General features: G+C 36.5%; 3 protein-coding genes and 1 long non-coding RNA gene across 5 annotated transcripts in view; 2 read left to right on the top strand and 2 right to left on the bottom strand.

Annotated features, from left to right (window-relative positions):
* Window positions 1–139: 139 nt before the first annotated feature.
* On the bottom strand, window positions 140–3,644 carry asb6 (ankyrin repeat and SOCS box containing 6). Its single transcript, XM_059523637.1, has 7 exons — window positions 3,501–3,644; window positions 2,777–2,910; window positions 2,413–2,585; window positions 2,217–2,323; window positions 1,933–2,041; window positions 1,753–1,839; window positions 140–1,016 (listed from the first exon to the last, which is right to left on the bottom strand). The coding sequence occupies exons 1-7, from the start codon at window positions 3,531–3,533 to the stop codon at window positions 286–288; spliced, it is 1,374 nt and encodes a 457-aa protein (XP_059379620.1). The 5' UTR covers window positions 3,534–3,644; the 3' UTR covers window positions 140–285.
* A 451-nt stretch (window positions 3,645–4,095) lies between these two features.
* Window positions 4,096–11,243, bottom strand: LOC132114924 (WD repeat-containing protein 13-like). Of its 2 annotated transcripts, none has more exons than XM_059523319.1 (10): window positions 11,143–11,243; window positions 10,144–10,240; window positions 9,772–10,003; window positions 9,363–9,472; window positions 9,000–9,130; window positions 6,706–7,013; window positions 5,455–5,635; window positions 5,202–5,343; window positions 5,009–5,127; window positions 4,096–4,715 (listed from the first exon to the last, which is right to left on the bottom strand). In XM_059523319.1, the coding sequence occupies exons 2-10, from the start codon at window positions 10,182–10,184 to the stop codon at window positions 4,531–4,533; spliced, it is 1,449 nt and encodes a 482-aa protein (XP_059379302.1). In that variant the 5' UTR covers window positions 10,185–10,240; window positions 11,143–11,243; the 3' UTR covers window positions 4,096–4,530. The 2 variants fall into 2 exon arrangements, with proteins under 2 accessions (XP_059379302.1, XP_059379303.1); XM_059523320.1 differs by having other exon boundaries at window positions 10,144–10,223; window positions 11,143–11,197.
* Window positions 11,244–15,841: 4,598 nt separating this feature from the next.
* The window catches only part of asic1a (acid-sensing (proton-gated) ion channel 1a), a 36,016-nt gene continuing 24,572 nt past the window's right edge, over window positions 15,842–27,285 (top strand). The window contains exons 1-3 of the mRNA XM_059523318.1: window positions 15,842–16,046; window positions 17,145–17,551; window positions 20,599–20,794. Of these exons, the coding sequence (XP_059379301.1) occupies window positions 17,175–17,551; window positions 20,599–20,794 (573 nt within the window). The 5' untranslated portion in view covers window positions 15,842–16,046; window positions 17,145–17,174. The remainder of the gene's footprint in view (window positions 16,047–17,144; window positions 17,552–20,598; window positions 20,795–27,285) is intronic.
* LOC132115258 (uncharacterized) lies at window positions 23,875–26,378 on the top strand. Its single transcript, XR_009425461.1, has 5 exons — window positions 23,875–23,950; window positions 24,954–25,069; window positions 25,213–25,297; window positions 25,750–25,877; window positions 25,998–26,378. It is a non-coding gene; the product is annotated as an uncharacterized LOC132115258 (long non-coding RNA).

The following is a 27,285-nucleotide window of genomic DNA, read 5'->3' as shown; positions in this document are numbered from 1 at the left end:
TTGGACTGATGCGACTTATACTCAGGTGCAACTTATAGTCTGAAAAATATGGTAACAATTTTCAAACTGAAAGATATATAGATACAAAAATGAACAGATAATCACCTGGTAATGTGTAAGACAGTGACGTCATGGTAATTTTGACACTCTCAGATCACCAGGAAAATTATCTTTCCCCATGTTGATCAAAAGAGTCAGACACAGAGTCTTTTTTATCTGAGTTTTAATGAATGCAGTGAACATTAAGGGCTCTATATTTACAGGCACACACATAAATCGTGTGTCTCAGCGTTGAGAACGTCGAGGTTTGAATCCGTCCCAGCCGGCTCTGTCCGTCGAGCTCTTCTCTGGGAGCAGCGAGTCCTTCAGTCTGTCTGGCAGTGGCAGGGCTTTCACCTTCTCCTCAAAGGGCCAGGGCCCCAGACACAGGCGGATGAGTCTCCTGCAAAGGCATCTCAGTGGCAACGGCTGCCTTTCTTGCTCCTCTAGTCTGCTGTAGAGCTCCAGCAGGGGCTGATGGGTAGACGTCTGATCCAGCACGGGCAGTTTTGAGCGGGGGAAGAGAGGAGGAATGACCGGACAGCAGATTCTGGCCAGATCCAACAGCACTTCAGCTTTGGCTAAAACATCAGCCGCCTCAGCAGCATCTAAAGCTTCCCGGAGAGCTTCTGCGAGACGTGTGAATATCAGCTGGTGACCTGTCCAGTAGGAGGCGCTGTGGTGAGAGCAGACAAAGGAAGCACCATGCTGGAGTAAAAGGGCTGTCAGGGGAAACAGCAAGTCGAAGTTCTCCAGACTGGTGTAGGTTAGCGAATGTTCCCACACTTCCCCGTCGGTAGCGTTCAAGCAGCAGCTGGGATCGGCGCCGTGGTTGATCAGAAGATGTGCCACGCGGGTACAGAAGTTCCCAATCTCCTTCGCATCCTCCATGCTGCTGTCCAGAGCCTCCTTCACCAGGAACGTGAGTGAAGACATGGGAGTCTCGCCATCGTGTGTGATGGTGTTCACATCTGCACCTGCATGGGATTATAAAAATACAACGTTAGCATTGACAAAAGTAAACGGTAAAAAAATATAAATATTTTAAAAATATATATAAAATGTAAAAAAAAATTTAAAAAAATGCAATGATTAATATATATATATATATATTGAACAAAACGTTTATTTATATATATATATATATGTGTGTGTGTGTGTGTGTAATACATTTTATTTTATATTAAAATATTATGTATATTATATAAATATATTTTTGCTGTCAAATCGATTAATCGCGTGTACTGTGCATATTTATATGTATGTATATATAAATACGCACATACATCTATATATTTACACACGTTTGTATTATGTAAACATAAACGTTTATTTTGGATGATTATTCGCTTTCACAGCATTAGAATTTTACATTTTATTAATTATTTTGTATTTTTTTATTTTATTTTTTATACATATATTATTTCGGTTTTGGATTAAATATGACCAATAATATATAATAATTTTCTAATATGATATATATGGTATATAGTACAATAATACATAGCAATTGTAAGAATATATATTAAAAATTATACAATTAACAACATTGCAATAACAACTATTTAAAAACTTTTAGCATAATATTTGAAAGAAATTATACATTCTTCCATGTTGAAACTATTTTTTTTTAAACATCCATTAATGAAATTCCTGAAAAAGATTGTTGTCTAGTAATGTCAGAGCTGATGTTTTAAATTCACAGTGAAGCACCTCTTTCTAGAAGCAGCTGTATATTGTCCAAATTATTGACTGTGAGTCCATCACTACTGGCCAGAGCATGAAGCAGTGCAGTTTTTCCTGCAAGCAGGTACAATAAACAGAGAGTTGGAATCATATGGAAAAAGGAAACCACAAACAATCTATTTGGTTAGATAATTCAGCAAAAAATACCATTCTTGTCTTTTGCATTCACATCAGCACCCAAATCCAGAAGCACACGCAGACACGGCAACCTATCCACCTCCTCACCGGCCAAATCAAGAGGGCTGCATTCATGGATCTATTGCAGACACAAAAACCTAATATTTAAAGACATTTAAGAAATGTAAAAATAAAAAAATAATGTGTGCATTCAAAGCAAATATCAAAGATTCAATAAAAATAAAGTGCATGTTCACAACAGGTCATTTTAAATATATGTATACATATAGAAAGAGAGAGAGAGACATTCTCACCCTGTCCCTCTTTTCGATTTCAGCTCCATGAGATATCAACATCTGCACCATGTCTGGCTTGTTTCTCAACACTGCAATGTGTAAGGGGTTGTAGTACGACACAGGATCTGGAACCATAAGAAAAGGGTCTGATTATATTTCCTTGATGATAATGAGGTTTATCGGAATCCCAAAAGCATCTTTAGCATCAACAAACCTTCAAAGTTGAGATCAGCTCCGTAACGCAGAAGCACCTGTGCTGCGCTGACCAACCCGAGATCAGCCACTCGAAACAGAGAGTAACTGATTCCCTCCATGAAGACGGGAGACTGAGACTCTCTGTCCAGAAGCTCCACAAGAGACCCAGAGACGCTTTCTTCATCATCTCGCCTGTGAAATGCAGGATATACATTTAAATACATTACATACATTTATGCATTTAGCAGATGCTTTTATCCTAAGCAACAGTGCATTCAGGCTAACATTTTTTACCTAACATGTCAAACATATCAAAATGCAGTTCACAAAACGCCCTCGTCATCTGCCCGTTGCAGTCTTTAAAATGCAGTTGGTTTGCTGACCTGCGCTGGTTTTCTCCTTCTATTCCCAGGACACACATCACTTCATCCACCAGTGGCTGGTACTCGTACACGATCCTCCTGAAGCCATGCAGGAAAGGCATAGTCTGTTCCCTTTGTGCCACGATCTCGTCACGCTGTAAAACAGAACAGCTTCATGTAAATCATACAGAAATCCTGTTCTCATGCAGCAAAACATAATGTTACACAACACAGATCCATCTGTCTGTGACAATTAAACAATGCTTATGCAGCATTAACAAATTAAATATATTAAAGGTATATAGTAATGCATAAATATATAGTAAGGCTAAGATCATATAAGAAACAACTACTCAGTCCTGTTGGAGTTTTTAAATAATGTACATTAGAAAGACTCTCTGTCGGTTTATCAAATGGACCACACCTATGAAAGAGCGCTATATTCACATCTGTGAAAATGCACATTAATTTAACACCTTAGAAGACGTCTTTAAGATTATAACATTTTAATTAAAATAAATATTATAAACCAGATGTATTCATTTTGTTCGTTGTTTTATGTAGAGGGATCTTTACTTGCATGCATGCTAACTGTTTGCGCTTGCTACTATATGATTAATGACTAATCAAAGCTCTCAGAGGCTCCGGGAACTATTATTATATATATTTTTTTAAACATAATACATAAAAAAACATACTTAAAAATTAGCTTTTCATTCTTATGTTTGTAATTGTTTTATCTTACCCACTGTAGAACCGGAAGTAGTTCCTCCCACATGTTACAGTGAAAATAACGGTGGTGAGGATTTTTTCTTTTCAAAATAAAAGCACACGAATAAACGTGGGATTATGAATTATACAACGGATAATTCTGGTCCTTGATTCCGATTGGTTGAGCCTATTTCGAAGCTGCTGTAATTTACACTACAAACATACATCTTTTACTCTTACGTCTGTGTGTTGTGTTTGTCGGCAACCACGTTGTTTCTTGCGGCTTATTGTTTTATTAATACACGTTAATTTCAAAATAAAAGCTTTGAGGTTTAGTATTTCATCTGAGCCATATCTCACGTCACCAAATATTTATATATATTCTACCTGAAATAATTTTTACCAAATTTTGCAACCATTAACACAGGGAAAAGATCAAGATCAAAAATTATTCACTTGAAGAGGCCTATTCATATTCCAATTTAAACATAACTAGGTTTTCATTAAACGTGATTTCATCTTTAAAAGTGAAACATTTACACACAAGTTTACATCTTTGTTGTCTGGTAATATGCATTAGGTTGCCATTAAAAACAATTAAATGGAAAGAAAGACCAAATGTAGCTTAATTCAGCAAGTGTGATTAAATTTATTGAGTTAACAAGGCATAAATACAGTAGTGTTATTGTGCAAGCGAAAACAATTTCAGTGACACACAGCCTCAACATACTTATTCTCACATACTCACTCACTAAGATACACAAAAGTGAACAAAGAATTATATTAACGTCTCTTCTCTTAAGCTGCACATTTATGACCACAAAGCACTAATGAATTCCACAAACAAGTGCCACGTCCCACAAAACCAATAAAAACAGAAATATCAGCTCTATATCAAAGATAAGACACAAGTTTCTTTCATGGTCCACATGATATAGTTCAGACTCAATCAAAACACTACAGTCATCGTGACATTTACAGTAGGAGTTTCATTGCACATAAGTCAAGCCAGCCTTTATGGAAGATGCTGTTGCCAACGGAGCGAAAGCTTGAATTTGCCTTGTTTACTTCTGCTCCCGTCTCCAGATGATCACCATGCCGGTGGCGTCAGAGGAGGCCAGCAAGCTTTCGTCGCAGTTGAAGCTCACGTCCAGGACGGGCCCGCTGTGGCCCTGCAGCTTGTTAACGATGGACTTAGTGTTGCGCTCAACGTCGAAAAAGTAAACGCACGCATCCTCGCTGCCAGTGACTGCAAGAGGGAAAGAGCAGGATTCACTTACTCTGGTTTAGCTCCAAAACATAGAAAGCACCTTGCAAATGAATGTGAATGTTCTATTATAATAGCAACAAGTCATACAAACAGGAGATTGATTGACACTCTTCAAACTTTCTATTCATGAAATATATATTTATTTTGTCATATAACTTGTTTTCAACATTAACAATAATTAGGAATGTTTCTTGAGCAGCAAATCAGCATATTAGTATGATTTCTGACAGATCAGACTGAAATAGCCTGTAATATGATGATTATGATCTTACCGACACAGGCTCCCTGTCTGAAGGACATGAGAGGACAGAAGATGCTGTGCAGCGGTTGGGATCCGTGTTGAATGGGGAAGCTTCTCTTCAGCTGTAGTGTTCCCTCATTATCCACGACCCTGTCAACACCAGATCAAGAATCATCTCAGTCAAGAGCAAGTGACAATATGAGTTGCTGTAAGTGCACTCTAACCTGTAGAGCAGTAGTTTGTTGACACAGGCGTTGATGAGCAGCGATGGATCCCGTGCCTCTCGACTGATCCACGAGCGGGCGGTGATACTAGAGATAGAGCTGCCCTCATTCACCACCAGTCTCTTAGCTTTGGTCAGTTTTCCTGTGGAAGAAGAAACCTCAGCTTTACATAAACACCAAAATATCAACCGTACTCTCATCTACATTTCCAGAAATTCCACCAGGTTTTTTTGCAAAGAAAATATCTTTGTACCTGTGGCCATGTCAAAGAGGAAGGAGAAAATGCTTCCCCTGTCATCACCAGCCCACAGGATTCTCCCCGGAGCATCAAACGAGAGAGAAAGCACTCGACCGGTAAGTTTACTGGAGCCTCCTTTCACTTTCTTCCCAGTGGAGATGTTCACCACCTGCAGGTGGTGTTTACTGTTGCCAACCTGGGGATGGATAACAAGGGACAGATTTGATGCATGAACAGAAAATACTTCACAGCAAACTCTTCATGCAGTAGATGAGAATCAGGGTAGAAAATGTGTAACAGACGCATTGTATAAAAGCCAATATTTAATATTTGAGTGAGTGAATAAGTACAATGAATTTCTATTGCAAAGGCTGAAATTTTTTATATTGCCAGTTTTTAATATTTGATGTGGAAAAGCTTATATTCACAAAGTGTGTGTGTGTGTGTTTTTTTTTGACTATCATATTTGATGCATCAGGCTTTTATGGCTCATGTAGCATGATATAGGGAGAATATGGAGCTCATACAAGAAGAAAATTTAATTTTTTTAGCGGTTTAAATCGATTAAGATAATTATGTTATATTATTATATATGATATTTACATGGCCAAAAAGGTGGCTTTTTGATTTAAATGTAAATTAGAAAATTATATAGCGAAATACTTACAAAAAATGCATAAAAATATAGTCACTCTATATGTCCTAACAATATGTCTCAGCAACATGATTTTTAAATGCTTAGTTTTATGATCAAAGTTCTGTAGTTTCAAAACATATAATGCAATTCAGATGTTTTACAGGTCACCCACCACAGTAGTTGGTAGGTAAGTAAAATTAACCACCACTGCACACAAAATACTCTTTTTAGCTAGTGGCGCATGTTAATGTCACACACAAATAGGATTACTGAAAGGGCTGATGGTGTTTTTTAATGCATTCTGCAGTGTTTCATCAGCATAAACAATTCCAATTTCTTGAGCAGCAAATCAGCATATTAGAATGATTTCTGAAGGATCATGTGACACTGAAGACTGGAGTAATGATGCAGAAAATTCAGCTTTGAATCACAGAAATAAAATACATTTTAAAATATATTAAAACAGAAAAACGGATAGATTTTAATAATATTTCACTTACTGTTTTTACCATATTCTGATCCAATAAGAGTATACAAGACTTCCTTCAAAAACATATTCAAATCTTACTGAGCCCAAACTTTTAAATGGTAGTATACAAAGAAAAAAAAAGGCTGGCATTTGGACTCACCACAGTCAGGTTGTTGTTCATGGGCTGAAAAGTGCAGCACAGCAGCTCACTTCCCTCTGGATCGGCCACCTCTCGGATACAGCGTCCATCCTCTGTGTTCCAGATTCGCAGAGTGCCATCTTTTGACGTGGACACAATGATGTCATTGCTGAGGGACCAGGCGAAGTCAGTCACGGGAGCAGCATGACCCTTTAGTGTCACCTTTACAGTCGGTGGAGGCGGGGACAATGTCATGATTGACAATGTCCCATCCAACGAGCAGCAGGCGAGGAGGTGTTTATCATCATTAGCAAACTGCAATCGAGGAACTAAAGAGATAAAATAGTAAAAGGTTTAAATGAAAGGCTAAAACAACAGTCCAGACCCAGGACTGACAGATGCTTCTTTCAAACATTAATGCAGAAGCACTGAAGCAGGCTAGTGGTAATGCAACTTCACAGCAAAAATGATCAAAAGCAATCTATCAGATCTGTGCATTAGCAGATGTTGAAATTAAACAACAATATTAATTAAACAATATAAAAGAAGAAATGGCAATCCAGTCACTACTTTTTTTCCTTTTTTTCTGTTTGACCAATAAGTATCAGGATATTTATTTAGGGGATTTTTTTTAAATATATATATGTGTGTGTATATATAAATATTAGGGGTGTAACGGTACGTGTATTCGTACCGGACCGTTTCGGTACAGGGCTTTCGGTACGGTGCACCGAATGACCGAATGCAATATTTTGTGTGGAACATAGGTACATTTTCGTGTTTCCAAACGAACATATTAAGTGGCGGAAGTCTCCACGTTCAGCGCAAATCCCGCCCTGCAGCTGATTCTAAGGCCGGTGACACACTGGCTGTGTGGCGTGAGCGTGGCGTTTCTGCTGCGTGTCAGTTGCGTGACGGCTGCTTCGTGTTTTCTGTGTCTTTACACACCAGGATCGTCCCTGACGCGGCGCTGGCATGCTGCTGCTACTGTAGGTGACATAGAGGGAGACCGCCGACAGACCAGGATCTTGTCTTCACGACAACAATATCTTTACTTCATGTTGAGCATAAATATAAAGCCTACTGATAAAGGACGCCTTCAACAGTATTGACGGCAAAATAGACTATGTTTGACAGGTGCAATATGCCAGTGTGTCACCAGCCTAAGGTTTTCAAAAGGCATCACGCGAGTGTGAACATCACTACAACTAGGAAAAAAACGATTGTAATTCAAACGCAGCTCCCGTCGGCATTTAAACAGACCTTTGCTCTTAATTCCGATCGGTCCAACGCAATAACAAAATCTGAGCAGGCCTAAAAACTGGGATTGCTGCACTGTAATCATAGTTATTTATTAATATTTTTCATTATATTTTATTATATGATATTGGTTTGAGACTGAGAGTATTTTATTTAGTGGAGAACTTTGCAGCAGTATTTTATTTCTTATTCTTTTTTTATTTTCTAAATATTTTATTAAAAAGTATTAAGTGTAAACAAATCGTTAAAAAAAAGTTTATATTAATAAACAACCTGCAGTTTAATGTTTGCATTTCTTTCCCTTACTGTGTACCGAAAATGAACCGAACCGTGACTTTAAAACGTAGGTACGTACCGAACCGTGATTTTTCCGTACGGTTACACCCCTAATATATAAATAAATATATATATATATATATATATATATATATATATAGATGAGCAATAGAGCCCTGTGGTTCCCCCCACGGTTTACTTCAGCCTTACACGTATAACAAATTGCAAACTTTGTGTCTTCTTCACTCACAGCGAAGAACTTTCACATCAACATGTTTACATGTGGATTTGAGTGTAGAGTCACAATCTAGTGCGGAAAATCTGCTTATTCCAGTCGATCGATGTTATCTCTAGCAGAAATGTAGAATTATAGAAAATTCTAAAGGGTACACAAACTTTCAAACTTTGTATCATTTATTAATGAACTGTTAAATTGTTCAACTTAGGAGCACATGCTCCTAAAAAAGCAAGCATCAAGCCCTGAGATTACAGAATCAAGAAGTTGCTGTCTATAGTATAAATCTGTTTATTTTATGTATTTACTTTGTCATCAAGTTTAAATGTTTTTTCATACCTCTTCATTATTCTTTATTTCTAATAATGTCGATAAACCTGTGGCATGCAGCATTTGTTACTTACGATTTTAAAATTTAAATAGGCTTTGTATTGACATTGTTTCACACTGCTCTCTAAGGTACTGCCCATTAATTAAAAAGATTGGACTAGAGTAGAGTAATTTTTGTTGGTCATCTTAGTCATGTCATTAACAGCTCACTCACCAGCTGAGTCGACATGCTGGTCAAAGATGTGGTGCATTCCAGCAAAGGCGTAGTTCTCACTTAGGGTGGTGTCACCTGCCATTGCCCGACTGGCTTCTGCCACCGACGTGGGCACCAGGCTACCTGGAGGCCTGGCACATGAAATAGAACCAGAGAATTATTCATACTGGTACAAAACACAGTAAGAACACATATTTGCTTAATGAAAACCAATACTTGTTTCTTATTAATTTTGGGGTGCCGATTCTAAAAATAGTGCCTGTTTTGCTTAAGCATGTAACACTTTGTCACAAAATAATATGCATTTCATAGCATTAGGCATTCTGCAAACATGTGTCAGATGAAAAAGTTAGTGGACTTTACCTTTCATCATACACTGCCCTGTTCATCTGGGCTTGCAGCTGGTATGAACCACGGCTTACTGATCTCCGGTGGCCTCTGGCACCCTGAGCCCTGGGATCCTCCTCGAAGTCCTGATTGAAAGACAGAAAAGAGGATAAAAAAAGACCAAGAAAAGAGGAAAGCAGGCAGTAATGAAGGATGATGCAGAACAGCAACATAAAATCCATCATGAACAAAAGAGTTCGCAATCTACATGCACTGCAGCTCTCACACAACACACAATGACCCGGATCTGGATTGCTATTTATATCAAGGACTATATAGATGTTCGATCTTGCCCTATCTCAGTTTTTTTCTGGGGCTTATTTCAACCCAGAACTTCTTATTTGCATTTCTCTAGCCCTTTTCCCTGTTTCTGAATGCACCTAACCTCCATGCGATCCAGTGTGGTGCGGGAACTGCGCACACTGCTTGCTCTGAAGCTGCTCTGCTCTGACAGGGGCCCGTAACGCAAGGCGAGCAACTGACTGCGCAGACGCAGATACTGCCTGCGCAGCCCCGGCTCAAAACCACACTTGGCATTCTCACGGAGCAGCTGGCTACGCCGGCGGATGTACTGCGTGCGGAACTGGGGGAACGTAGGTGTGCGGTAAGCATTGTACCTGAGGAAGAAGACAAAAAGACGCAGAAAGACAGAAAATAGAGAATAATATAACAAATGATTAGGCACTACACATATCAAAATACATATACATGGATTTATTTTTATATTTATACATTACAATGACAATCTTGCACACACCTTGCGTCCACTGCCAGCACCTGCTGCCAAACAGCAGCCATGAGATCCACAAACACTGAAAGATACAGGAAACACAAGGACTGCAGGAGACACAAATCTGTTATAGAAATGAAAAAAAATGAAAACAATATATATCTATTTATATATAGAGAGAGAGAGAGGGGGGGGGGGGGGGTTAATAGCTAAAGATATTAAAGCTTTTATATACATTTTTGATGCTAAGAACCCCCAAATACGATGATTCTCTTATGAGAGATTCTAAATATATTAAATAAAATTGTTTATTTATGTGTAAAAATCCATTTATATAGTATAAGGAAACTATTCTTTGTAATATTATTAAGAGGAGAGTAAAAAAATTGTTTCTAAGTTAAATATTTGGCTTTTGCATTGTCATTTTACTAAAACAAAATGTTAAAATGTTATCTGCAAATATTTACGTTTAATTAACTTGACCACGTTTATAAAATTATTTTTATATTTCATTTTTTATAAAATAATAGCAATTAATGTCTTGATTTCTTTGAAAAACCAGAATGAAATAACTATGTTACCCTTATAACATGCAAACGTTAAAAAAAAAAGTTTTTAATTTAATTAATACCTTAAATGCACAAATTAACAATCCTAAACCATATTTTGCTGACAAATAAACAAAAACTCTTATTAATCCAGATTAATGTACAAATAGTACAAACTTCCAACACACTAGCACAATGCAACATGACTAAGTTAACGTAAACACAATGTTTATAAGAAATATATAATAACAAAATTATTAATATTTATCCACAGCATAAAATAATTTTAAAATCAATGTTTTGACACATTAGCCCAGTTAGCAGAGACGCTAACAACAACAGCCGTTACACACCGATTTACAATCTCCCCCAAAAAATCATGTCAGTTACCCTGTGGCTCGCTAATAACAATTTCTGAATGGGTTGAATTTACTGAAACATAATGTAATGAATCATTTTGTATTTAAAGGAAACCTACCTTGCAAGACTCTCACCGGTTCATTCTGTCTGTCATTCTGGGACTGGCGTGATCACGTGACAGATCCGCCCTTCCATCAGCTGATCTGCGTAGTGACGTCACCGCAGCGTGTTATAAACATAATTGTCTAAATATGGGACTAATAATTAAAAGCATGGTATTAACCACAGAGATTCCATTATTTTCTAAAACAACAAAAAATAATTAGATTATTTTGTGCCAGGTTTGGATAAGTCTACACATTTTGTTTTGTGCATATCAATACAATTCTTAGTCACTTCTTCTATACCTGTAAATACTGAAGATCCAACATTGTCCAGGTAAAATAAACATAATTTATCAGAACTAGTAGATCAGAGTCTGTTAGCCTGCAGTTTCGCTCTAAATTTCAAATTGTAATATTACAATTCCAAAATTAGTTAATATATCTGCGTTGAGGGAAAGGCTGTGGGAGAAAACCATCAATCTGTGTTCAGCAAAATAAAAAGATTAACTGTACAAAAGATACATACACACTCGTGATTTCACCTGAGCTCAGCAGAGGCCCATTGCAGGACAGTGCAGAGGCACAGCTGACGGGGCTCTTTGCTTGTTCCTGAAGCTCTTTCCTGAAGGGGGCCTGTACATGGAGTCATTCAGTGGCCGGGGCCATAAATGAGGGCTGCACCAGTGGCTCAGCACTGCTTATTCTAAAAGGACACAAGGACTTTGGAGCGCAGCCAAAATGCCTGGAACAAAAGGTAGATATTCAAGCAAAGCATAAAATATACTTAATATATTTTTTTAATGATCTCATATGATATGTAATATGCAAAAATGTTATGAAATATTAGTCATAAATTAAACCAGGCATGCAAAAAGTAATGTCCTGAATGTTTTAACACTTAACAGGTAACAAGACGGACAAGAAATCCACCACCAAGGTAAAAAAGAAAAATTGCCCACAGCATACCCATTGCACATATTGGAAAGTTACACATGCATAATTTATAATGCCTGCTCAAAATCAGCCAATGTCAATTTTGGCTAATGTTCTGGCAAGGTTCTGTAAAATAAAAAATAAAAAACACAAACACACAAACAAATAAATGTTCTTCCAGTAACATTAATAGAACGTTTGTTTTCTGGATTTTAAAAACATTTGGAAAACGTCAGTACCAAAACCTTTTGTTCATGTCATTTTCTTTCTGAATTTTTAAAAAAACTTTTACTACTTGTTTCAGAATATTCAGAGAACATTAAAATGAACTGTTCCTAAAATGAACGCACAATGATAAATGGAGCATTCCCTTAATGTTTTCTCTGACATTTGCATTAGAAAGATTAAAAAAAAAAAACTGGTTGATTGTAAATGTTCTGAGAACATTTAGAGCACATTCCGAAATAACGTTTGCATAACTTGGAACATTAGCAAAACGTTCTTGAAACTAATTCTTATTCGCTGGGTTATCTGGATCTTTAAACATTCTTCCAGTATTCACAGAATGTTCATTTAAAGTTTAATGACAGGCACAGATTCATGGAACATCTTTTTCTGAAACATTTTTTTAAATGTTATTACTTGTTTTATAATGTGCAGAGAAACGTTCAAAAGTAACATTCCTATAATGTTTGCAAAATGATAAATGGAACATTCTCTTAATGTTTACTCTATGTTTACATAACCACATAATGTTTACATAACCAAAAAATGTTTTTGAAACAATTAGAGCATCTTCCGAAAAAACATTTTTATCACCTTATGACTAATAACCTTGAACTTTAAAAGTTCTTCCAGTAATATTGATAAAAGGTTTATTTAAAGTTGTCTGGTCTTTAACAATGTTCGTACAAAAGCATTATTTATACGTTGTTGATGGAACATTGTTTACTGAAACATTTTTCAATCTTATTATTACTTCTTTCAGAATTTATAAAGAACAATCAAAGGTAACATTCCTTTGATGTTTATACAATGATAAACGGAAAATTCTCTGTGTTTTCTCTAACATAACCAAGAAAAAAAAAAGTTTTTAAATATTAATACCGCTCTTTTTAAATATTCAGACAACATTCGGACATAAAGATTTCATAACTTAATAGGAATGTTTGCAAAACGCTCTTAGAAAATACTTTTATTAGTTGGGTTAACTGAGATCTTTAAATGATTTCTTTTGAGATTTAATTTTATTGAGCTATTTATTTATTTTTCCCTGTAGCAACCTCAGAGTCCTAAGGAGCAGCCGAAGAAAGGTGATCAGAAAGGAGATGATGCCAAAAAGCAAGGAGGTAAAAACTGACAACAGCACAGAGTGAGATAAAAAGGCATTTCAACTGTACCTATGAAATACAAGCAAAAACGACACTGCAAATATCTGAAATGCAAAAATGCTTTTTATGGCTTATGAAAGGAAATGTTTGACTTTTACTGCTTTATTACAATAGGATAAAGTGTCAAACAATATCAGGTGTATGGGAGAAACATTATACAATATCTTGACCCAAATGAGAGAGAAGATTGCACATTTCGATCTTACTCTCAGGCATAATTGGATTTTATTGCACTTTGCTGTATGTTTCCAGTCAAGGTAGCGAACTGTCTTTGTGTCTTTCCCCTCACAGGACAGCCGAAGGGAGAGAAGCAATAATTTCCAGGCCTTCATGAAGCTGGCTATGGAGACTCTCCTGGGCTCTTGTCGACGCAAGCATGGGGGCCCCCAGGGTAGGCAGGGCTGAGGTTTGCTCCTCCCACCACCAGCATCCATCTGGCCGTCACTAGACAGAGCTTGGCCTAAACCTCTGTAGTCTGTTCCTTCTGTACCTCCTCACATGGGTCTCAGGTTTGGATAATGCTGCTGATTTGCTCAGTGGAAGCTGGGCTAATGAAGACTCCAGAGACTCTGTGACCTCGCCCTCATCTGTTCATTTGACTCCGCCCATGTCATAGATCTCGACTGTGCTGTACATAACTGATTTGCAAATAAACAATTTCATACGCGTGCCATAATTTGGATTGTTTTTTTTTATTTTTTTACAGATTTTTTGATAAAAAAATTAAATGATTTATTTATCAGATTTGTTTCTAATAACATGTACACTAATACATCATTCACAACAAGACCAGAAGCATGTAATAAAGAAAATTAATAGGTTCGATTATGATTTTATGTTGATGTTTGAGTTTAATATTTCAGTTCCTCCTGCAATCAATTGTATAGCTCTAATTCTATGATAAAAACACAGTAGGCTCTTGCTTCGACCTACAATAACGTACGTCTTTTAAAATAAATCAATTTTTGCCTTCACTGGCCACATGCATTACCAAAGTCTGGCCAAGTACACAGCAGAGAGAAATATGTGTAGTGTAATCATGCATTATAGCGACAGCGCTCAGGGAATATTAGGCATGTATGTAATATCAGGCTTAGGCAGCAAAACCATAGGATGCATTTGTGTTAGAGAACAAGTGTTTTATAGGAGGTGCATGGTGCATTAGGGGTTTTGTTGGTTCTGGAAATAAAGCATATTAAATGCACTCCAGTATTTGACCATACAGTACTTCTGTTTTATGGAATGATAGAATAACAGAATGTCATTCTTTCTCCTGACTTAATCACATCACAACGATGTTGAGTTGTGTGTGTGTGTGTGTGTGTGTGTGTGTGTGTGTGTGTGTGTGTGTGTGTGTGTGTGTGTGTGTGTGTGTGTGTGTGTGTGTGTGTGTGTGATCACATATGCAGAGCCATAAACCTGTCAGAGTGATGTGAGCATTTCACTCTGGATGCACTTCAGAAAATGTGCCATTTATATTTAATCTCAAGTAATGAATATTTACTTAGCAGCAATGCTATCATATGTGGCCATTTAACCAAAAATGTCATGCTATGGTCAGACCTCTTTTAAACTGGTATACTGGCTAAAGTAAATTACTATATTCATGCACCATAGTATTTACATAATACACAAGGTACCGTACTTCATATAATGCCTTGGTATTACCATGGTACATGTTCGATAAACAAGTCTACTATACTAACAAAACTCATTTAAACATTACCATGGTATTAACATGGTACTATTCTATAAAATACCATATACTGTACTATGGTACTGAATAACTATATTGACGCACTGCACCATGGTATTTACATACTCCAAGTTACAGTACATAACAGAATACCATGGTATTATTGCCATGATGTCTAACGCGCTAAAACAGGCTACAGCATTACAAAAACATGACAAAAAAGTACCATGATAATACCAGCATTCTATAATACCATATACCTATGGTACTGAATTGCTACTATACCATTGTATTACAGTGCCATGGTATATGTCCAATAAGCAAAATGGGCTATACTTACAAAAATTTACACAAAAAGTACCATGGTATTCCCATGGTACTATGATACTACCATAATGTTTTAGACATATAATTGTAGTGCCATGGTTTACTCTGATGGATTACAATGTTATAGTATTACCATCTGATATATGGTAAAATCGCAGTACGTTGGATGTCATGGCATTTATGATATTCCCATACTAGGTACTTGTTCTTCTGAAAACCTGGCATAACCATGGTACATGTCCAAAACACGGTAATACATTCTGGTACGTTTTCTTATAGTCTACTGGATAAATAATTCTGTGTTCACGCCCACAAAACTCCCACCCACCCACTCACCCACTCTCTCTCTCTCTTTCACACAATCACGATCCTTGGCTTCCTCCATTAGAGCTTCAGTAACGTCACACGAGAGCATCCAGCGCATGCACGAATCATTATTTCAACACAGATATGGCTTTCCATCAGTCTGTCGGTTGGACGGCGGGATCGGCTGGATTCTGCACGAACGCCAGAGCAATGGTCTGATAACTGCATCGCTTTTCTGGTTCAGCATCTTTCTGAGGTGCTTCAGGTAAACGCTCGTGCGCTACAAGTGACGCTGCTCTACAGTCTCTGTCGCTCGCTTTGACTGTCTGTGTGTGTTAATGAGAAGAAGAAAAAATGTCACAAATGAATGCAAAAAAAAAAAGGCTTTAATTGTCTTTATGAAAGCATGTTTGATTTCGGGTTGCAATATGTTGTTCTGATTATGAGATTTTCCTGTCAGCTGGTCTGTAGACTATAATTAAATGCTATTGGGAACTTGGCGCTGGCAGCAAATTGCCCTGTACAAGCTCTCTGTAGGTGTTTGAACTATATACAGAGAAGAAGCATTGACGTACAAAGTCTTATACTGGCATGTTTTAAATTTATAAAATTTTTACTACAGACAATAATTGACAGGCCCCCTGCTGAAGGCCCCTGGTATTGTTTGATAATTACTCATTTCACTTCTTATAGTTTCAAAAATAGTTTTCATTTGTTAATTAAAATAAAGTTGTGATAATATATAAATATTAGATGCTAAACTTAAACTTAAAATAAAGCAAACAGGATAATTTATTGTGATGTGAGATATAATGTCAGACTGCTTCACATAATGGCTTTATTCACTGTCTATCAGTGATGTTATTGTTAACTAGAACTAGATTAATTAAAATTTTCTAACTTCACAATCTTATTTCCAAAATATTTTGGAAATAAGGCTAAAATAAAATATTTAATAGATTCATAATGCATAATGTTAATATATACCTATAATATTAGATGAAAAACTTAAATGAAAATTAGAAATGTTGCTTCAGAATTTTTTTATTTAAAGTAATTTAAAAATAAAAATAAAATAAGCTAAAAAATAAATTAAAAAAAACTAATAAAAATGACAAAAGCATATAACAAAATGACTAAAACAAAAACTGGAAATGTCAAATTAAATGTTAATTAAAAATAAAACAGCTATTATTGCCACTGTAAAGAACATTTAGTTGCGTTTCACAGATTAACCAATAACAGTTTCCAGCCTAGCTTAATAGAGTTTCATCCCAAGATGACATCTTTGCCGAAGGATGTCTCACTTATGATCACAAGAACTACTGAAGTAAAACATGTCCCTGTGTGTTTAACATCTCAGGAAGAGTTTCACAGCTTTAAGAACTGTGTGATGAAGACATCAGTGATGGATCTTAAAGTGGAACCTATGGACATTGATTACGACCAGCCTCCTCCTCTCCAAGTGTTCGCTCACACCTCGACTCTACACGGCATCTCTCATATCTTCTCCTATGAGAAGATCACGGCCAAGTGCTGCCTCTGGGTTGTGTTTTTCCTCAGCTCACTGACCTTCCTCATGTACGTCTCCATCGATCGGATTCAGTTCTACCTGGAGTACCCTCACGTCACCAAGCTGGATGAGATCACGACACCCATGATGGTTTTCCCAGCAGTGACGATTTGCAATCTCAACTCCATTCGCTTCAGCAGGATCACACGCAACGATCTGTACCACACGGGCGAGTTACTGTCACTGCTGAACTCCAGGTTTGTAAATGTGTATCAGTCGAGGGGCTGTGGTAAAGTTTTAATAATGAGCATGAGTCACTCGCTCAGTAGATTATACTCCCGTATTCCCCACAAGCACACTGGAGTGTAAATGTTTAGGGTGCTTTTATTGAACTTGAGAAGCGGAAATGAAAAAGCAGAGTTCTGGGGAGTCCATGATGCTGAAGTCATGGTATCGTATATATTTCTGTCACTCCTGCCTCTTCATCCTAAGTGCTTTCCTGGCAAATTGAAAGATGCAGTCTGATTATTGTTCATTTTTTAATTGAGGAAAGTGCACTCTTAAAAGTAAAGCTTCCAATGGGGGGGGGGGGGGGGGGGGGGTTGCATCAATGCCATAGAAGAACCATTGTTCCTTGCATAAAAGAGCCTTTCGGTGATCAGTTCTTAAAGGAGTAGTTCACCCAAAGATGAAAATCTGCTGAAAAATGACTCACCCTCAGGTCATCCAAGATTTGTGTCCATTAGAACAGATGCAGATTTGGGGAAATGTTGCATCACTTGCTCACCAATGGATCCTCTGCAGTGGATGGGTGCCGTCAGGATGAGAGTCCAAACAGCTGATAAAACATTACAATAATCCACAAGTAATCCACACCACTCCAGTCCATCAGTGAATGTCTTGTGAAATTAAAAGGTCAAATTTCAAATTTCAAATCCACCATTAAGGTGTTTCAACTTTAAATCATCACTTCTGGCCAAAATACAGGTCACTAATCCACAATAACGCTTCCTCCAGATAAAAAATCCACCCCTTACATCAAAGTTCATCAATATATGTATTTTTTGTGAACTGACTTGATCTGTGCAGATTTCTCTCCTGATTCAGACAAGATGACTTTTTCACTGGAGAAAACAATAATATTGATATAGGACTCATATTTTTGCCAGAAACAATTGTCTGAAATAAGGTAAATTCATCAATAAGATATTTTTTATGACATACATGCAGTTTTTTTAACAAGATGATGGACTGGGCTGGAGTGGTGTGGATTACTGTGATGTTTTTATGAGCTGTTCAGACTCTCATTCTGACCGCACCCTTTCACTGCAGAGGATCCTTTGGTGAGCAAGTGCTGTAATACTAAATTTCTTCAAATCTTTTCTGATGAAGAAACAAACTCATGTACATCATGGAGGGCCGGAGGGTGAACCTTTCCTTTAAGAGGATTTTAATCAGTGTTCCTGTAGCTCAATTGGTAGAGCATTGTGTTATGAAGCGCAAGGTTGGGGGTTCGATTCCCCGGGAACACATGATAGGTAAAAATTGATAGCCTGAATGCATGACTGTAAGTCACTTTGGATAAAAGCGTCTGCTAAATGCGTAAATTTTTTAATTTAAATTTAATCATCTAAAGAGCATTTTTCCAATATAAAGAACCTTTTGTCCAGTGGAAAGGTTCACTAGATGCTAAAGGTTCTCTACTAAACCATAAATGCCAATAAAGAGCCTATATTTTTGAGTGTGACACGTTGACAGTGTAACGTCAAATGACATGGATCTCTACTGGAGGTGCAGCTCCAATGGTAAAATATTTAAGTAAAATGAAATCTTTGGCATAATCATCAATATCAGCTTCCATCTGGCATTAGGAAGTCGTGATTTAGTTACTGCAGTGTTGTAACACCCGGCAGCTGTGAAGTGATGTGATGTGGGTTTGAATTGGAATTCAGTCATGCCTGCTTCTGCATTCCAAGTGCTTCTGCACTCTGACAAACACACACACTGTCTCTCTTTTTCTCAGTTTTATTCTGTATTCGGTCCAGTGTGGCACGTTTTGACATGTTTACAGAGAATTAACCTTGAATATTTTCATCTTCCTGAAAGGACAACTGAATAGAACATGCACAGCTTTGCTGCATTCAGGGAAAGGCATAAAATAAATAATGATATTGTGCCATTATTTGAGCTCAGTTATGAGTATAGACAGATTGAGATTCAACTTAGAGTTTGCTTCTAAATTTGACATTTCTTTATCTGTGTATAGCACCTGTTGCCATCATTTACTCAAACCTTCCTTTCTTTTGTGGAACACAAACAAGATGACGAATTTTGCAACAGATCTTTTTATTTATTTTTTCATAATGTGACGTACATCCTAGTGTTATTTTAGTATTATTTTATATCGTTTTTATTCATATTTTTTGTATTTTCACTTTAATTTGAACTTAATTTTGTTTTTCATCTAATGTATATTTGTTATTTATTTCAGCTTTATTTCTGTTAACAAAAAGATCTTTAATATTTTTAGTTAATGATAAACCCCTGATTTGCATAACGTCCTTTTTTTTATCTGTGGAACACAAAAGAAGATATTTTGAAGATTATTTTTCACAATGATGATTGAGTTATGGCATTTCGATTAAGAATTATGAGTTAAATAAAAAACAAAAACGAACATAGAAAACATGCATGGATAAATATTTAATAAAAGGGTGAATAAGATGCATTTTGAAATTAGATATGAATTTCAATTTCTTGCCAACTTTAACAATTAATAAAACTAACAAAAAACCTTGTTGAAATTAAGAGCTTAAACCAGGCTAAAGTTTGCTTGCCTTGACTGGTTTAAACTGGTTTAGCTGGTCTCCCATGTTGACCAGCTGATAAAACTTTTATAACTGATAAAACTGATCAAACTGAAACCATAAAACCCGACCATCCTGATCCGTGCAAAATGGTTTGGTGGACAGCTACAGACCACATTATAGACTTTCAGCAGGGAGCCCCTTAATAAAAACCAGATTTAAAAAAATGCATTTTGACAACTTTAACACTAAAAATAATAGCCTAGTGTAGTTCCAGAAGAACCTTTAATATCCACTGAACTTGCACTAAAGTGGAAAAGTGAAATGTTCTTCACACTAAGAAACAATGGTTCTTTTAAGAACTGTTCATTGAAAGGTTCCTTTGGGAATTAAAAATGCTTCTTTTATGGTATCGCTACAATAAAACCTATTTAGAACCTCTATTTTTAAGAGTGTGCTCTCATGTTCCTCTGTTTTTTTGTTGTCTGTCTCTATAGACATGAGATACGGGACACTCACCTGGTTGAAGAAAGCGTGATGGAGGTTCTCAAGAGCAAAGCAGACTTTCGCTCCTTCAAGCCGCGTCCCTTCAACATGTGGGAGTTCTATAATAGAACCGGACATGATATAAAAGACATGCTGCTCTCCTGCCAGTACAGAGGTTCGCCGTGTCGCCCCGAAGACTTCAGTGTGGTGAGGCACTCTAGGGATACACAGTGATAAAGTTCTTTGAGCTCTTTTTCCTTTTTCAAGTCCATTCTGCAGCCCTGGTGTATTTATTTGATACGAATCTCTCATGGAGCGCTGGAGGCTTTTTCTAGGTTTCAGCTAAATGCTGGGGTGTGATATTTGACAGTCCAATCATTTACGCTGTTTGGATCAAGTTTGTAGTTCTCGAGATTTCCCAGGGTTCACATTGTGCTGCTGAGTTGTTTTATCGCTTTCATTTCGCAACACTAACAGAAAGGACCAAAGAAAATATTGTTTTCTTTTATGTGTCTATAGCAACATGGCAAAACCAGAGCTCGACTATAAGGATGTTTGCGTGCAGAGCAGCTGTTGTGTGAATAGATGTGCATTGAAATTTTATTATGATGCATAATCTGAAAAATTTGAAAGTAAGTTTCTTATTCATCGAAACAGAACCTTTGTTTCTTTAAAAGATGTAAACATGCAAAACATACATATTTATTATTTTAGACTTATCCTAGTGAATCATATCAGATAAAAACGTTTTGTTCACCAAAAAAAAAAAATAATATTAATCTTCTGCAGTACAGCATATTCCATGTAGTCTTTCAAACACATTTGTGTATGTTTACTTTGGAACTGGCAAAAAAAAAAAAAAAAAAATTCACAAAGAAAGTGAAATAATTAACATTTATTAAACATGAAAATCTGACTTTTTTTCTGTGAATTCTGAGTTTACACTTCTCAGTTCTGCCCCTTTTCTCAGAAGTGTGAGGGGCAAAGTCTGAACTGTGAGATATAAACTTAACACTGCAAAAAAAAAGGCAGAATTATGAGATATAAACTAAAAATCATGAGTCAAATGTCTGAACTGTGAGATATAAACAAAGAATTGCGAGAAAAAGGCTAAATTGCAAGATATAAACTCAGATTTACAAAGAAAAAAAGTCTAAATTGTAAGATAAAAAGTCGCAACTACCTTAAAAAAAATATCCCATGGAGTAAACAAGCAACTAAAATTTTCTTGTAAAACCTACTCCAATAATCTTGTTTTATTTACAACCATGAAAAATTATTTTTACAATGTACTTCTCGTGCATGTAATACAAGATACATGCATGTGGTAATCATTAAATACCATGGTATATATATCAGTGTACCATGGTACTGCCATCTGAAACCACTGCTACAGTACTTTCTGTGTCTGGGAAGCCAGTGACTCAAACCTTACTGTTTAACTGTAAGTGATTAGAGCAGATGTAAGTAGCAGCTCATTACTGAAAACGAGCGTTGGAGCAAGAGTTCACTATGACACTGTGAGGACTACGGTGATGAAAAGGTTGCTTTGGTGATGTAACCACGTTTCTCTCCAAGTTTCCATGGCGACATCCCCGTCTGAAGCATCTGAAGTCTTTTATGCGTGTTTATGCATGCGTGCGTGTGTGTGCATTGGTGATAATGCCCTACTTACCCAAATGCCAACATGAGCATATTGTACAGGGATTTTTCCTTCTCTAATATAAATGCTTGTATAACAGCATTAGAAGTTCCCTGATGAGCAAAGAGTCTCCCGAAACCTCTGCATGTTTAAGATTCCCCGATGACTGTAGCTCATCTTCCATGCCAGGCTTTGAAGAAAGCCTGCAATTGCGTTTGCTCCAGGCTGTTTTAAACTCCCAATACAGGTTCAAAATACCCTGCAGCCTTTAAAATAGGTCAGTGTTAAATACTAGATTTGGTGTGATGTGTGTGAGAGAGTGCCTGGGACAGTCTATTCTTTATCTCGGTCTTTACTGACTCAGTGCTTTGGGAAAAAATAGCACAGTGAAGTGCACCAGACTTTTTTTTTTTCTTTTTTTTTTGTAATTGTTAATGGAGTTTGAGGGATGGCTCTCCTCGGTTTGTCTTCATGGCCAGCCGGCTCTATTTTGTGGTTTTCAGCTCTGTGTAGCTACAATTAAATGCTTGATGGGTTTCGCTCTGGGAGGGGAATTGCTTGCTTCATTGGCCTTGAAATGCTGTTTATATAATCTCGAAACAGCTTTATTTGGCGCTTTCCACAAATAGGGTGCGCTTGGTGGTGATGTTTTCATTGGAGGCATAAATCTTATGTTTTTGTCATGCGACCTATAAAAACCTTTTTTAAAAATTGAAGTAGCTAGTTCTTTAAAAAACATCAAATATAATTAATTTGTTTTTATGTATTTATTTTTTTGGCCCATTAGAGGTCTTGACTTAATCTTCTATATCCATAATTTCTATCATAATTTTTAGATGAGATGTTTATCGCTATGAAATCACGTTCAAGAAGTCTCATTCAGCACACATCGCGATACTTGCTATCAGTTCCACAGTTTGGGTGAGTAGTCGTATATACGCTCTTTTAATGCCTTTTATAAAATGTACTCTGTCTTCTTTATTAATCAGATTAGCGCCATATGTTTAATCGCTGTATTATATCGGTCATCCGCGGCTGTCTTTGAGTTTCATTGTGTTTAAATAAATGAACACAGCTGCTAATTAGTGTGATTAAACTCTATCTGTCACGTGACGTGCCATAGACCTTCGATCCGTTTTATATTAATTTCAGGTTTAATGATGTAAGTTGTATTTGTAGTAAAATCATGGTAATCACGACACAATAGTAATAAATGAAATGTGAAGTTAAAACACAGTGAACGGGACATTTACCATGTTTTTACCACAGTAACTGTAGTTTTACTATGGTATATTAGTAATCAGTACAATAATACAATAATCACCAAACCAGCTATGTTTGTATCACTGTAATGTTAGTGTTTTTATGTGCTTTTATATGACAGTTATCACAGTAATCATATGTTCTGTACCATGCTTTTAATATCTTTTAATGTAAATCCCCCAAAAAAACAAAATTAAAAATAAATAAATTAAATAATAAAAAATGTATTTTTTCATCTTGCAGTTCATTCATATCAGTTTATATCTAAATATTATGCTCACAAATCATTATTAACATTCTGTATATAATTCAATTTTATTTTTTATTAATACTTTTTTATTATTTTTATTTTTAGCTAAAAAGACGTAAAGGAAGCAGTCAGCCCACTGGTGTTTCTGGAGAGGTATTCCTTCAGAAATGAAGAAGGCAGAAAGCTGCGGAGGCAGATGTTTGCAGCAGTAAGTCTGTGATAGTTTGTCTCTTTTATTAAACATTCCCTCTGTTATCATTTGTACAGCATTTGTTGTTTCTTAAACTGTTGCACTGTCCAAATACCCACACATGCCATCTTTGCACTTGACCACTTGATTACTTATTTGACGTCTTTCCTGTATTTGGCCTAGAGTTCAAGTGAGCATGATGATCACAAGTGTGTGTTGAACTTTTCATGACCTGATGACTGTGTTTCCCAATCCTGATCCTGGAGAACCCCAGCACTGCACGGTTTTGGTGTCTCTCTTATCTGACACACACATATTTGATCAGGGCGACATCTCAAATGTGCAGTGTTAGGTTTCTTCAGGACCAGGATTGGGAGCCACTGCCTTATGGGAGACTTATGTGTTTACAGAGATTTTTAATATCTAATTATCAATATTTCACATACTGTACATTGGACAGCTTTCCGTGACCTCTTGTGAGATCTCGGCAAAAAGTCTGACGATTTATTCCAAAACATGATGCATGATAGGATCAGTAAGCGTTGTATAGTACTCCGGAGCAGTATTGGAGAGGTTTAGTGTGTGTAAAGGACGCTGTGCTTTGGCATTATTAAGACCGGGGACAGTCTTGTGCACACACTGTCACGTACACACACTCTCAAGTGGCCAAGACTGCAAGTGTGGGTATCTGGACAGGGTCAAAGTCTTACAAATGAACCCTAAACACAGTCGCACATTCACAGTCTTAATAATCCAGTTTAACACTTGAATGATATTATACAAGCCCCAGGACTGTCTCATCTGACACTATCAAAAGAATTAATATGAATATAGCTTGCTATTAATTACTTGCTTTTAATAATGGATGCATTTAACATTTAATTATACAGCATCTTTACAGAGGCTGCTTTTATGGTCTAAACAAAACCAGTGTAATGTACAAGTTGCACGTAATTAACAATATTTCCTTCCTTTCTGTCTTACAGGATTGTTTGTAGATAATGCTGTTCTTCTTTTTCAGGTCTACAATATCGAGCTCAACAGCTCTTTTAAGAGTCAACCCTCACAAACCTTCCTAAAAACTAAAAGAGCTATTACTGAGTCTCAGTGAATCTAGCCATGATCAGCTCTTCCCAGGTACATCTGTTTAGAGTTTTTTTGAATCAACATTTACTCATCAAATGCTCTGGTAAGAGTCTTATTTTAAATTAACTTAATTATATGTTTAATGAGCAATATTAATTGCACACAGAGTAAGTAGATATTATCTTGTTTCACAGAAGAGAAGAAAGACCAAGGAAATTATTTGCTCAGGATGAGGAATGAAGATGGCCATCTTGTGCTCAAACAAACAGAAGTCCTCTGGTATGTGTGTGTTGAAGCAATGCTGTGTTATACAACATTTTATGATGATCTCTCACAGAACTGTTCATGTCAGCCTTGATTTTTTGTTATACTATTACAATTACAGCATGTTAGCAAAGTGTGACTGCACATTTTTAATCTTATGTTTTTAAAAACACACCACCTGTTTAAAAGCAGACAAGTATCATGAAATTGGTTTAGTTGATATAAACACCAATTGACATTAGACAGACTAAAACACATTTGTGAGAGAAGTCAGGAACTTTGGAGAAAGATTCTAGAGGAAAAACAGACACATTTACTGCAACAATAGATGAATTTTAGAGGCAAAAACTCCAGTCTCTGAGAACTACACATGCTAATGCAGTCTCATGAGCAAGGCCTTTGCCTCTGTAACTTTTTCTTAATTCTTGCAGAATGAAATTTTTATTGCAGTATTTTAATTTGTACAGATGATCTCATCAGCCAAATGAGGGGTTTTGACCAAGTGATGCTCTTGAAAGGAGTGAAAGAAGAGGATGTGGTAAATTGTCTTCAGAGAAAAAGCTTCTCAAAAGGTCTTAAAGCAGCTTGAAGAATGGTAAGTGTACAGTACTACATGGGTCATAGTTGCTCACCCTGCTAAAATCACGCAGAACATAAGCTGAGCTCTCTGTCCATTAAACAACTTCATCTGGATTGTTTGTTTCACTTTGACCAGGTCTGGGATGTTAGGACTGAGAGATCCTCTGGCTGAGAACAAGCTACACCACATCAGTGCTGGATATCAACCACAAACTGTTTCCAGACACGAGAGAAGAATATCACTATGGGGAGATGAAACCAGTTTAGATGTGATGATAAGGAATCATTATTTTCTGGAACAGTATCACATGTCTTATATGTATCACATGATCTGTATCACAGTTGACTGGATGGGACTGTGTGACTTTTAATGACATTTCATCACTCATCTGTGTGAACTGATTAATATATGAGGTTAATGTATTTTTGATGATAATTATTTTCCTTGAATCTTATTTGTCTTGATGCTACTTTATCAACTTTATAGTCTATGCTTCAATAAAATGAATATGGTGAATATTGTGTTCTGAAGATTATTGGTAAACACATCATTTTACTAGGTAGGCTCATATGTGTTTAATTTAGACTTGGAAAAACTACATATTAATTATTGGGATTATTTTTTACTTAAGACAGAAACATTTTTGATCGGATTAATAACATTTGGGACATCAGTACACCAGAATTTTTTTTTTATATTTTAGTAACAAATATGCAAATTTTTTGTGAAATAAAGGGAGTTACGAGATTCATTATTTTGCTTTACAAGATGGTGCGATGGGCTTTATTGTTACAAACACTTGAGGGATAACTGAGAATGTAGCAGGAATGATCAACGTGGATCTTGTACTGTATTCAAACCAAGAGCATGCACATTACTGATGTCCAGCACATGAGGAGCCAGGTACGGGGGTGAGGAGGACATTTTTACACAGATTTTTGCTAATTAGTTTATATATATATATATATATATACATTAATATTCTTAGCACTGCATGAATTTGTCCTGTAATAGTGAAGTATCACAATGTGTATAAATTGTCCTTGATTACTGCTTAACAGTGGGGAATAGATAAAGGCAAGTTGTTGCAGGTTCATCCATTATATTTATTGCCATTTACTTCAAAAATCAAATAAATAATCTATTATTTTCATTATTAAATGATTTCTTTCTAATTTTTCCATGTTCCATCAGATGGCCTCACAATGTCCTGTCAAAAGGTATAATAGCCGTGATGTAAGAATAGAAAACAGAGGATTATGAAAACTGTCAGATATAAATGTGACTCAGCTCAGTTTGTTGTCCATGATGAGGAGAATACATAAATGTAGGTTTTACTGCTCTTCTACCCCCAGGGGCCCAGTAGCACCCCCTGGAAGAGCCCAAAACTGTACATTTCAAATGGCTGTAAATCAGAGTCCAA

Source organism: Carassius carassius, chromosome 34, assembly GCF_963082965.1.
Source record: "Carassius carassius chromosome 34, fCarCar2.1, whole genome shotgun sequence".
NCBI lineage: Eukaryota > Metazoa > Chordata > Actinopteri > Cypriniformes > Cyprinidae > Carassius > Carassius carassius.
Note: the sequence above shows the minus strand (reverse complement) of the source record. Positions and strands in the feature narration are given on the sequence as shown.

Coding starts and splice junctions, on each gene's coding strand:
- LOC132114924 (XM_059523319.1), bottom strand. CDS start 10,184: ATGGCTGCTGTTTGGCAGCAGGTGCTGGCAGTGGACGCAAG. Junction 10,004..10,143: donor GTGCTGGCAGTGGACGCAAG/GTGTGTGCAAGA, acceptor CTTCTTCCTCAG/GTACAATGCTTACCGCACAC. Junction 9,473..9,771: donor CCACACTGGATCGCATGGAG/GTTAGGTGCATT, acceptor TCTTTCAATCAG/GACTTCGAGGAGGATCCCAG.
- asb6 (XM_059523637.1), bottom strand. CDS start 3,533: ATGTGGGAGGAACTACTTCCGGTTCTACAGTGG. Junction 2,042..2,216: donor AAATCGAAAAGAGGGACAGG/GTGAGAATGTCT, acceptor TGTCTGCAATAG/ATCCATGAATGCAGCCCTCT. Junction 1,840..1,932: donor GAATGCAAAAGACAAGAATG/GTATTTTTTGCT, acceptor ACCTGCTTGCAG/GAAAAACTGCACTGCTTCAT.